Here is a 12,332-nt window from a genome sequence, read left to right as displayed (position 1 = left end):
GTGGGGAATGATTGTTGAAACCACAGTAGCAAAAATGCACTCAGATTATAATTTTAATTGTAAATCTCTGAAGAAACAATTCATCCTTCAAAACAATGCACAAAAAATCAATACTAGCTTTACTGAGGAAAGAATTCTGCATGCACAGGAGAAACCTGAACTCAAATACATGTGGGAAATGCAGAATACTGTACTGAAACAAAACAGAAGGGGCTTAAAAGTGTTCTCTCTAATCCTAGCATGTGTTGGGCTTTTATTCCTGGAAAAGATGTAACGCAGTACAAAAAGCAACTTAGTTGAAGTATTACCTTTCATAAGTGGTAGAAATGAGCACAGCCTCCCCCATGACCTGTGAGCACACCAGGAGCACACGCAGCCGACAGCTCAGCTGTCACTCCATGCACTCTGCAAGCATGGCAGTGTCTGCCTGACCTCCTGTGTGACGCCCGCCTTGGAGAGCAAACAGGTTAGTGGGGCATGTGCAGGAAAGGATCTGGTGGTTTTGAAGGACAATTCACCAACGGAAATGAAAAATTAAGCATTTCAGTCTTTGATCTAGGTTGCTTTATGCTCCCATTTAAAAATAATTGGGGGATGACAGTCAGTAACAGACCTACAAAATAACTTCTTAGGCAGTTTTTCTTTTACAGTCAGCACATTTTTAAGTCCCTACATTTTATGGCGCAAATTACAATGGAGAAGAAAACACCTGCTGTGATATATCAATAATTTATTGTTTTGCATAAAGAAGGTAAGATCAGAGTGCAGGGAAGACATCAACCAATGACCTGATGGCAAATTCAAGTACAGAGCTTAGTACAATATGAAAAAATACTAACCCTTTTTTTGACTATGGCAAACAGCTAGAACACAACAAAAACATCTGTCAAAACACACAGTTCCCTAAAAGCCCACACAGCACAACTTGAATATGTAGAATATTGAAACCACCTTGAGTCATCTTCGTTCCCAAATGTTCGGAGTCAGAAGAAGCACACAGCCCTCCCCACGGAACCTCAGAACAATTTGGCACGTGCATTCAGAGCAGGTCCTGTGCTGTCAGAACTGATGGGCTGAGACATCTTTCTGCCTTGAACTTACATCATCCCTGCCTGCCTTGCAGAGCCCAGAGGCTTCTATTTTTTTTATTTTTGGAAGCAACCACTGCAATAACATTGATTTTCAAGAGCAATCTAGTGATTTAGCTAACGCCACCTCTCACTGTGTGCACATTTTGCTCCGCAGGATTTATGTTTTTGTGATTCCCCTCCTTTGCAGGTGTTACAACTCAGGACTCGGCTCCCGGCCCACAGACAGGGCAGGCAGCCATCCGCCTCTTTGCCTCCAAAGCGCCTGCAGGGCTGCACCAGGGACCAGCAGCAGTGTCTCCATGAAGGCAGCAGAGCACAGCGCTGCCCTTGACTGCCCAGCACAGCGTGCTGCAGAACGTCCTCTGAGACTGCACCGACCCAGGAATGGGAACTGCAATCTTTTTCAAAAGGACAAGACAGACAGCATGCAGGACTGCTCTGGACAGACTCTGCAGAATATTCCAGCACCTCTTTCTTAAAGAGAAAAGCAGGTCCCTTGTGGGAGTGCTATTCTACACTGATGTTCTGATACATGTCAGAAGCAGCGTTGAGTTGCTCATTAAGGCAGGAAATGGCCAGGTATCAAGGGACGCAGAGTCCCCTCTCCGAGCTGTTGGTTGGAAGAAGTGGCGAGGGTGCTTGGTTCTTTGCAGGCAAATGCAAGCAGGCACCCAATTCCAGATCCCCAGAAAAACAGTTTGATTTTCAGTAATTAAAAATAATAGAAAACATTTTCTCAACCCACATAACCCGCATGCAATTAACTTAATCAACAAATCTCAATTTATGTTACAAAAAATTTTCCCCCTGAAAAATGGTGAAGTTTGACAAAAGTTACATTACAGTGCTTCAAACAGAGCATTTACGATACTGAGATTCTGTACATCTGTGACTCCCACATAAACATTTCCAGACTTGGAGGGATTTTGCTGCTGTTGCTTGCATTTCATTTGTTTTACACAACTCTAAGCTACGTGCAGTGACCCACAAATTAAATACGCATTTAGAATTAAACTGCAGAATCTGATGGCTTTATCAGCACATGAATTGAAATAAAATATTTACATGGAATGTTGAGCTCAATTTACAGAGACAGTGTTTCGAATTACAGTCTTTGTAATGTTTAATAAATGAACACATTGACAAGAAATTTAAAAACTTAACATCCCTTTTCAACCCTTTCATAAATATATAAAGTTTCACTAAATTCTTTTTCCCTGAAACAAGACGTCTATATTCTCTTTACAGATTAACATGAAATAACTGTTTCCTGTTTGAATGCCACAGATGTGATGACCTGAATTTACAAGCTCCTATACACGTTCTTTACTTACAGACACATTCACAACACAACACACAGGTGTTCCTTGGTCTTTACAGATGTACTCATTTCCTGCATATCAGTAGTAAAGAAAGAAAAATACCAAATTATCTATATTAAAATACATCATCTATGATACATATGCTTACACTGCCACATCAAATTCAAGATGAGGTTTCCAACTGTATCGGACCACTGACGGAGATGTTTTCGTAATGAGGACTACAGCATTAATTTGTTTTTGGATGGAGACAAGACATCTGTTACACTATCAAAACAAGTACCGCTACATACCAAACAATGGAAAGAACTGACTTATTGCAACTGCTTCCCAGGTCTCCACAGCATCCTCACCAATCATTTGAAAAATTCTGAAGGGAAAACTGTTCTAAGGGATGCTAAAAATTATTGATATCAATTTAAAGGAAAAAAAAAATTTACTCTTTCCTTGGTTGCTATTCACACTGCTTCGTCAACCATTTTACAGAAGATTAATCCTAAAGACTTTGAACTTATATACATAGTAACTCTATTTAAATAAATATGCCCATGAGTTCTCTTCGTTGTGCCACAAAGCATGCATGAAAATACCTTCAATCTGTGCATGCTCACAGCAGGGATTTTCACAACTAAGCCACTGAATACATTTTTCTTTTCATGACTACGTAAGTGCAAAGGAATACTGCAATCATTCTGTACATGTAAGACAAGGCTCACATCTATAAAAGTAAAAACACTTATCTTGCTGCGCATAGGAAGTCCTCCCCATAAAAATGTTGGTCACTTTTGCCTATTTCAGTTCTCTCGAGCACTTAAGGGATAATAACTTCCAAGTGCTGTGATGTGCTTTTTATGAGAGTAGTTAGACTTACAACCACCAAAGTGCTGATCTCCAGTATTAATTACTATCTTCTGCAGACTCTCCATTAAAAAAGCTTACCTTGGAAATCGACGTACAAGTGAGAGAGAGACATTTGGCAGTTTTGTTACATGAGTATTTGCTCGCTTTACTAAGCTTAGTAAGACTTCGGTTCCACATGACTGTCCCAGAATTGTGAACAGGAGGATGAAGACACAGGAAACAAGACCAGTGCCACGTATGTGAAGAGTGCACTTGCTGCTCAGGTAGAGTTAGAAAGCCCTCCTCCCAAGAAAATGCCCCTTAAGTATTGCCTAACCACGCACACATTTGGATCGGGATGCATTGGCTGCCTTGTGTACAGGAAACGCTACGAGTGCAACCAGCTGACGGGAACCCAGAAGGTCTCAGTCTCCAGTCTGTCAAAGGTTGCCTTAAGCTCACTGTAGGCTGTTGCGAGGTCATCATTGATGATCACCTTATCGAAGAGGTGGCCGTACTGGCTCTCCATCAACTGGGCAGACTTAATCATCTCTTGAAAATCTTCTTCCTAATGAGATCAGTACAGGGAACAGTCAGTCCACAGAAACACGTCACCGAATTCTGTGGTGAATGCGAAACTACTTGCTTATGGAAGTAGAAACTGGGCTTTTTATTAAAAAAAAAAAATACAGAAACTACCTCTCCTGATAATCTCAGGGAACACTCTTACAAGCAGAGTTTGCTCAACAGACAATCCTTTCATCCTTCCCCTTGCAATAACACACTTGGTCATTGCATGGCAATTTCAGAGCCATTTTCTGTTAGCAGCACTAGTGGAAAACATGTCTAGCTGTTTATTTTGATGATGCTTTTAAAGTTTCATTACTTAAGTCTCAGCTTGCTATTAGCACATGATATATTACGAGGCAGCCTTTTTCTTTTAAAAGCTTGGCAGGAGCTGTCTTCCTGTGCCTTGTTAGTCTTGCTTGGGCCTGGTTGGGTGTACTTCTATATGTTTGGGTAGGGAACAAATCTTAGGAATTTAATTGATGACACAACTATGAGTAAAACGGTCCTAACTAAACAATGTCCTGAAGATTGCTCTTAAGAATGAACTCCTCTTACATTTTATATATGACAGGAAGCATTGTTATAATACATTATTTCCAAACTATGTCAAAAACATATCCTACAAAGACACAGTCACAAAAATAAAGAGGCAATATGTATCTAGACCTGCTCTATCTAAACTATTCATCCCCATGACTCTGTTCGTGACTCAGCTTAAAAACACAATCTAGCAATTCCTAAATAACAACTTATATCTGAGTACAGGAAAATCATACACACAGTACACGTAGATAACAAAGTGTAACAATGGTTGGCTTTCATTTAGCTTCAATTAAAATATTTTTTCACTGTATTTCCAGGAAGTAAGTAAGTTACTAATGGGTAATGACTAATATTTTTTCCCCTGATTATTGACAAGATGCAGCACTTGTACCTTTTGCTTCCTTAGATATTTCATATTCTTAGAATATTCATTTCCCTGTAACATTTTTTAATTGTGTGTCTTATCCACAAATACGGTTTTTTTATTAAGGCAGCATTTACTGTCTCAATTGGTGCTTGATGTTTGAGGTTTCCTCTAAATTTAAGACTCAAAAATAGAAATAATACAAGGAAATTTATATGCGTAAATAGAAACATCTAAGCCCACATGCAAATGTTTTTTTTTAAAGGAAATCCTCAGCATTCTTCAATTACATAAACTCACACTGAGGACCATGGACATGTGAATATCTACGAGCACAGCAAACAATGAGAACATCACAGCAAGTTTAGGGTGACAGATATTGAGAAATAATGTGTAGGTTGAGTCTAAGCCCTGATAAGTACTATGGATAGAGACCTAGCAATAATCTTTATTTCCAAGGTAAAACAATACAAACTCTTAACAAGTTCTCATACTTTACCATGTTTAAATATACTTACTGTAAAGGGCTTTGCAGTTCCCCTATCATCTTTACTTGAAATAATCTTGGCATTTTTTCTAGTCTCTCTCAAGCGGTCAAGTGGTGGAGGTTTTATAAATATAACAAAGGGCTTAAACTCGTATGTCCGTAAGTGTTTCACTGTCTGATAAGAGGAAAAATTTTAATTAGCTTATTTTTCACAGTGAAATTTACCATAGTAAAAGAAACCCTCTGCTAACCAGACTGAACCCATAAAGCACTTCTAGAAGTCTGTCTTTTAGTTACTGCCATCCCATTGTGTTGATCAGCACTGATTCCTACAAGGAGAGTTTTCATGTGAAGGGTAAGGTAACTCTTTGTCTCCACAAATGTAGAGCCCAAAGGCAGAAGGAGGATGGAAGGCAGGGCAGGGAGTTCTGCAGGAGTGGAAAAGTTCTACACATTTTAACAGTAACATCTTCTGAAAAGCAGTGTGTGCAAGAGCCTGTGCCACAATCACAGGAGGTCACCTGTTTCTTCTCTTCAGTGCTGTGTACTTACTAAACAACTCCCTGCTGTTACTGTTCTTGAGAAAGTGAAGTATCCTACCTATGAAACTAGAGGTCTACAACTCTGACTGCAGCACAGCGTGGAGCAGGGATGGCCAGCCAGCTTTCGGTCATCTTTGTATTGCCAGGGCCCACAAGAAAACAACATGACAGAGAACATAATCCCAGAAGGGCTCAAAAGATCAGGTCCTCTGGAGAATTTAGTGGTTCACTGAAAAACTGGGCTGCACTGGACACACAGTGTTCTCACTGAGCCCCAGAAGCCCCGGCCTAGCTCTCCTGGTGTGAGCTTGGCTTCCCCAGCTGCTCCTGTGCTGGCACAGCCCACTTGCTGCTGCTTTAAGGCAAAGCCCCGCATCCAAAAATGCACCGGGAACTGCTCACAAACTGCTGGGGTTTAGAAGCCACAGGCTGGCCACCCTTGGAGAAGAAATACTTTGGCTCTGTTTAAACAAACTGGTCCAGCTCCTGGAAGCACTGCAGTTATTAGGAGAATAAAAATTCCCAGAGGAGCTGTTCAGTTGGGTTGAAAGACACAGACAGGGCAATAACAAATGGCTTAGACAGGAACGTTCTTAACAATTATCTGGCCAACAATACACCAAGCATGTTCCTTAACTTGTGTCTGCCTTACGTGGAAACTCTTTGCATGAATAGACCCACTAAACGGAGGACAGCAGCTGGGCTGTGTGGCAGCTCAAAGCCATTCTGAAATTTAAGTTTCAGAGAGAACCTCTTAACAAAACAGCAAAAAGATGAATGAAAATTTGGAAGCATTTCATAATGTCTTTGGTATTATGCTGGGGGCTTTCAATACAATAATTCCTGAGCTGAATACTAGCAATATGTATTGGAGTTTCCTTCTCCTCCTTCCAGCAAGTCTTGACGTGATAAAGTCACCCACCTATCAAGCCCACTTGATAGTAATTCAGGATGGAATTAAATATGTTTGTTAGAACAGTTAAGTTTCTAGAATCCTAATATAGAACACGGAGAACTACAGGATTCCAAAAGATATGCTTACTTACATGGGGCTGCACATCCAACAGACAGACTTTGTTTTTAGCAAGGACTGACCGAACAGAGTCTAAGCTTGTGCCATAGTAGTTGTTCTTATACTCGCCGTACTCGATAAACCTATGGCAGTGGGTGAAAACATTAGAATCATTTCCATTTTCTCCAGCAAAAACTTATCGGTTTGGTTTATGAGATCTAATTCAGGAGCAAATATATGTTACTTTACATGCGAGTTTTACCATGTTTTATAAAGGAAATGCTGTCAAGTACTTCAACATGTCAATTTTAAGAAATCTTCTATTTTACCACGTTCAAATCAGTAACACCTGCTTGTATTACAGTTAAAGAGAAAAAAGCACTGTAGTCCAACAGCCCACTAATGTTTTCCATCACCTCTTTTTCTGAACTAATGCAATGCAATAAAACAGTGGATAAGCTAAACAATAGAAACTACTGAAATTTCATTGCACACTGCAGAATATCCAAATTCCATCTCAGAAGAGGAGGAGGAGCTACGACAGTGCTAATGGAAGCAAGGCGGCTGCTTATGTGCTATAAAAGCACAAGTACAATTTGCCAAAAAAGCAAAGCACAGTTTGAAGTTTCCATAAAACCCACAGCTTTGTGTCTAATACACTTTTGCCCCCTGAAACACTGGGACAGAATTTCAAGCTGCAGGATTTTACAGGCTGCTAGAGAGCACGATGCTACCATTGTCTTCATTTTAATTTAATTTCTGGAGTGTTTACAGACAAGGGCTTCTCTGTAGGTCTCCACATTCAAAAGCACAGGAAGTGCCTGTCCTGAAAGAGTGCAGAACTACGCAAACATTGATTCAAGCACGTCTGCAGCACTTCCAGGCCCCCCTCTCCCAGTGCTGCAAGGCTTCACTGCCATCAAGGATAATGCCCCATGAAAGAGAGCTCCCCCTCCTCAACACCTCCAATTACAGGGTCTTATTAATGAGCTGAAGCGCTGAAACTACTTGGAAGCACAGAAGCATTTCAGTCTGCATATACTGCTGTTTTTTTGTTTCTTCAGCTTCTTTGAACTGCTTATGTATCAAAATGTAAATCTAACATCTTCAAATCACTACGGCTTATATCCACTTCGAATTACTATCTAAAATTACAACCAGCCCCATTTTATAACGCAGCCATTGTTTAACTGTGGTTCTAGTTAAAACCTCTTCAACATACTTGTTATTCTGTACGTCTGTCTCAAACAAGTGCTTGGAAATGAAAATGTATTCAACACCATCGCTTTCTTGGCTTCTTCTTGCTCGGGTGGTGTCTGCAGTTTCATTAAAAGGAAAAAAAAAGAAAGGATGCACAAAACAATATAACGCAAACCAGTTCAGGAAATATTCAGAAGCCCACAGCCCCTGTGCAATACTCAGCACAGCGGTTCCTCGCTCCTGAGCGACACGAGGCGGCACTCAGCACGAGACAGGAGTGAGTTTAAAAGCACGCACAGGGAAAAAAACTACTGGACAAGTGTCAGATTATCATTTTTATTAACTGGCGGAAAAATCCAATAAAATGAGGACAGCTGAATAATAAAATGAGCAGCAGTTCATAACAATTACCCCAACTTTGCCACTCGTTAAACTTATTAGCATACAAGACCATAAAGGGAAACAAAGTTCACCAACCTGATTTATAAAACGTTGCATTCATTAGCAATGACTGCAGCTATGGTATATGGAGTATGACAGTAAAGAAACGGGGTGTGAATTTTATGATTTAGTTCTTTTCGTTTCCTGCTGATTCCTTTTTCTTCCAATGGTTTTGCATTATCTTTACTTGCCTTCAAGCTCTAGGCATAAAGGTTTTGCTTACAAACTTGTGGAATTGCCACTTATGGGTAATCAGCACACTTAAAAATCATATTTAATACAAGATGCATATTACAGCATCACATATTCTTCATCGTATGTGAACACACACAACCTGCTTGCAGAAGCACAGCCTGGAATGCCATTTGATGTCTCGCTTTTCTTAGGTTGACACAAAGAGAAACATTTCCAAGAACGCCATTTCTCCACGCAAATCCTGACTTATTGAATTTCAGGGAGAAGGATTTCTTTACTTGTTTGTTTTAAATTATAACCACAAATTTGGAAGAGAAAAGAGAAAAGGCAACTTGATGAATCCTGGCAATTTTTAGAGAAATGCTTCTGGGCGAATGACTGCATATGCAGTGTGTTAAATATTTGGGAACATCTGGCTTTTTTGTTGCAGTTTTCAATACCCAGCTGAGGAAAATATTTGCAAATGAAATGACTTGCTGAAAACAAATGTATTCATTTCTCTACCTAGAAAATTCATTCATATGTATTTTTATTGAATACCTGTACTTACAAAGAAAAACATGAATTCCTGAATTCAGTGCTGGACCCTTAATTTGAAGGATCCCTATAGGAGGCAAAATTACAAGTACAAACAGACAAAGAAATGGAAGAGCAGCTAACAATATCAAGCCCTCCACATGAAAGAAAACCCAATAAAGTACTGTAGAATTTAGTTCAGAACAATGTTATTCATCATCGTTCAAATTACAAGACAGAGTCAGGCAGGGGAAAGAGGGGAGAAAAATCCCCAAATAACTTTTCTAAAGCTAATCAAAGGATTAAAATCATTTATTCATCGAGGTTCGAAATTGTTTATCATCCATCTTTATTTTTCAGCCTTAATGTAAAAGGGCATTTTGCTGAAAGCAAGCACTGCTAACAGAGTACTTTTCACTGCTTTGCAGCTAAATCCAGCGTGTTCTTTAGCTGAGTTTCATTTACCAAACACCGCTGACATCAATCACGCTAAACTTGTAGTAAAAATCTACTGCAGTGCCTCTGAGCCAAAACGTCCTATCAATTTAATCAATGCTACTTAAAATACCACTGCAGCAGCACTTTCAAAAATTAGAAGAGTAATCTGGATGCCAAGCATGCATTTAGAGACTCAAATTTAAAAGTGCCTTAAGTTAATGCAATAATAAAGGGAACCGAGTGTAGCATCAAGAGAATAGAAGCGTGTTTCTACTTACGTGGCACTGTTACGCCGTAATGCTGGGTGTCACTGATCAGCAATTTTCGTTTGAGCTCATTCAGTCCAACCCCCACTGGTCCTAAAAAAAAGAAACAGTGCTGTTTCCCAGCAGCCAGGTCTCTCATCTTCAGGCACAAGTGCTCTCTGAGGTAAGTCCAAAGGGCACACAGCTATAACACATACTATCTCCTAACCATTTAGAAATGTCTACGGGTATAGCCTCTCCTAGGATATACAATGCTGACAAACATGAGGGGGCAGCCGGTAGTTTTTCTGGCCTGACTCTACCACTGAGGAAAAAAAAAACACGGAAAAAGCTGAATCATAGAATCGTTTGAGTTGAAAGGGACCCTTCAAGGTCATCTAATCCAAAGCAAAGCAATTTCTCCACTACCCCCAACACATCATATCCCCATCCTTGGCCCAACCACAGACGTGGCACCTTAACCTTAATCAAAATTGGCATGACTATTTATTTTGCCAGAATATCTCAAACTCCTGGAGCAGAGCCTCCCAGCCAGCATGTGAAGGCCGTTCTACTCCTCCTTTTCGAGGGGTCAGGTCAGGAATGAGTGAGGAGAGGAAGGAAGGGCAGCTCCTCTCCATGCACTTGGTGCTCTTGGTCACAACCCATTGGGGGTGCTTCTGTTTCCTTCTTTGTTGTTGGTTTTCTTTTAAACCCTGCTTGTATGCTGTCTGCTGTCTGCTGTCTGAACTTGTCCAAAATAAATGTTTCTTTCTTCATGCAGCTGCCAAGGGAGACCACTCTCGGAAAGAGGCTGGCAGGAAGAAACAAAGACTGCATGGTTGTTTTCTGACCCACCCCGTCCACCTCCACTTGAGTATTGCTGTGCTAGAAATTACTAAGGAAGCATTGGTTTTGATTTTTCATGTACCCCCAACTCTTAGCCATCTGATAATGGTTCTTAAGGTTTCTACAAGGGTACTCTATCCTATGGAATCCCAAATGCTTAATGGGGCAACCACTTCCTACCCCCAGGAACCCTATTTCGTGTTGCAGGGAGATGCATGCTGGTATGTGCATGAAGAAGCCCAGCTGGGGGTTCATGGGTTTCTGATGGAGTACTGTCTTTGTTTCTATGAAGTCAGGTCAAGAGCAAAATGTAGAAGAGAATCATTTGAATCATATCCCAAATGATACGAGAATAATACATATTATGGAAAATTCTTACTGTTGTATGAAAAGTGATACAACCATGCATTCAGTTCTTTCTAATAAAGGCATTTTAGAGGCTAGAAATACAAAATGTAATAAGCATGTTAATGAAATAGTGATATACTGGTTAATTACTAATGAGAGTCTGGCATCAAAAAGCAACAACTGATGCTTCAGCACCTTCAGGTGCCTATTTGTACCCACCCTGTGTGGTTAGAAACACATGACGATGAAAAGCAAGCATCTCCTACTATCCCCAGACTATGTCTCCTCTGTAAAGTCCTAGAGTTTCTGCATTTATAATTTTATATGTTTACATAAGTTAAACACACAACTACATTTCAAGTTCCATCTCTGACCTGCCAGTAAATTAATCTATCAGTAAGTATAAATGTTTATTTAATATGGTGTACAGCAGCCTCTACTGGTGCATGTCTGCAGAGAAAAGCAATGTGTCACGCAGATAATGACATTACTTTTGTACTTTCTATTTTTTTCCTCTCTTAATGGCACAGCTATTTAAACAAATACCTTTTTTTTTTTCAGAAAAGTAGTTAAAATTCTCAATAGATTCTATTAACATTGAATGAAACGAGTGGAATTCAAGTAAAAAGAATCATTAAATTCCTTTCAAGCAAAATTTTTTTCCCATCGTATCTACACAAATATTATGTCCTTAGACTATACACTGTCAAATCAACATGCTTTCCGCTCTATTTATATATAAATAATCCAGGCTTTACTTACTGTGGTGGATGCTTTAGAAACTTAGATCAGATCTGTTTTAAGATCTAAACCTCATTATTATGCTGTCTCCCCTTCCAGATTACCATTTTAAATTCATCTTTAAATTTAACTACTGGAAGGTGTAGATTCCTCTTTTTCAGCACTGTTTTCACAGAACTCTCTTAACTGCAGCATATGGATACTGAAGACTGATTCCTGATCAGTAATGCCATCCATTGTGCTTCGTTTTGCACTACATCTCCTCAGTGTAAAGATTACTTCTATTCTGATTCTTATTTTCATGTTGATGCTACAAAGATGCTAGGTTTTAATAATTAGAATCTGAATCTGATTTGACCTAGAGATGAGAATAAAACACTAGGATTGAGAAGGACAATCCAGATTCTCAGTGCAGAATGCCAAGCAAGTGGGATACATAGTTGTAGCATTATTTTAGTTTACTGTAACTCACCCCCGGCAGCAATATTAAGTGGTACAGTGACACATTTAGTAATACTTTGCTTATTTTTCTAAAGCAACATTTACTTTACTTGCTGTTCCATATTTAGTCATGTCAACCAAGTAATC

General features: G+C 39.6%; 1 protein-coding gene across 3 annotated transcripts in view; it reads right to left on the bottom strand.

Moving 5' to 3' along the window:
- Positions 1-713: 713 nt before the first annotated feature.
- MPP7 (membrane palmitoylated protein 7) overlaps positions 714-12,332 on the bottom strand; it is a 43,013-nt gene continuing 31,394 nt past the window's right edge. For all 3 annotated transcript variants that reach the window (XM_031553876.1, XM_019616312.2, XM_031553877.1), the window contains 5 exons: positions 9,840-9,920; positions 7,994-8,087; positions 6,806-6,914; positions 5,249-5,392; positions 714-3,821 (listed from right to left, as the gene is read on the bottom strand). In XM_031553876.1, coding sequence (XP_031409736.1) covers positions 3,642-3,821; positions 5,249-5,392; positions 6,806-6,914; positions 7,994-8,087; positions 9,840-9,920 — 608 coding nt within the window. In that variant the 3' untranslated portion in view covers positions 714-3,641. The remainder of the gene's footprint in view (positions 3,822-5,248; positions 5,393-6,805; positions 6,915-7,993; positions 8,088-9,839; positions 9,921-12,332) is intronic.

The sequence above is a fragment of the Meleagris gallopavo genome, chromosome 6, assembly GCF_000146605.3.
Source record: "Meleagris gallopavo isolate NT-WF06-2002-E0010 breed Aviagen turkey brand Nicholas breeding stock chromosome 6, Turkey_5.1, whole genome shotgun sequence".
Lineage (NCBI taxonomy): Eukaryota > Metazoa > Chordata > Aves > Galliformes > Phasianidae > Meleagris > Meleagris gallopavo.
The sequence above is the reverse complement of the archived record's forward strand: the minus strand, read 5'-3'. Positions and strand labels throughout refer to the sequence as shown.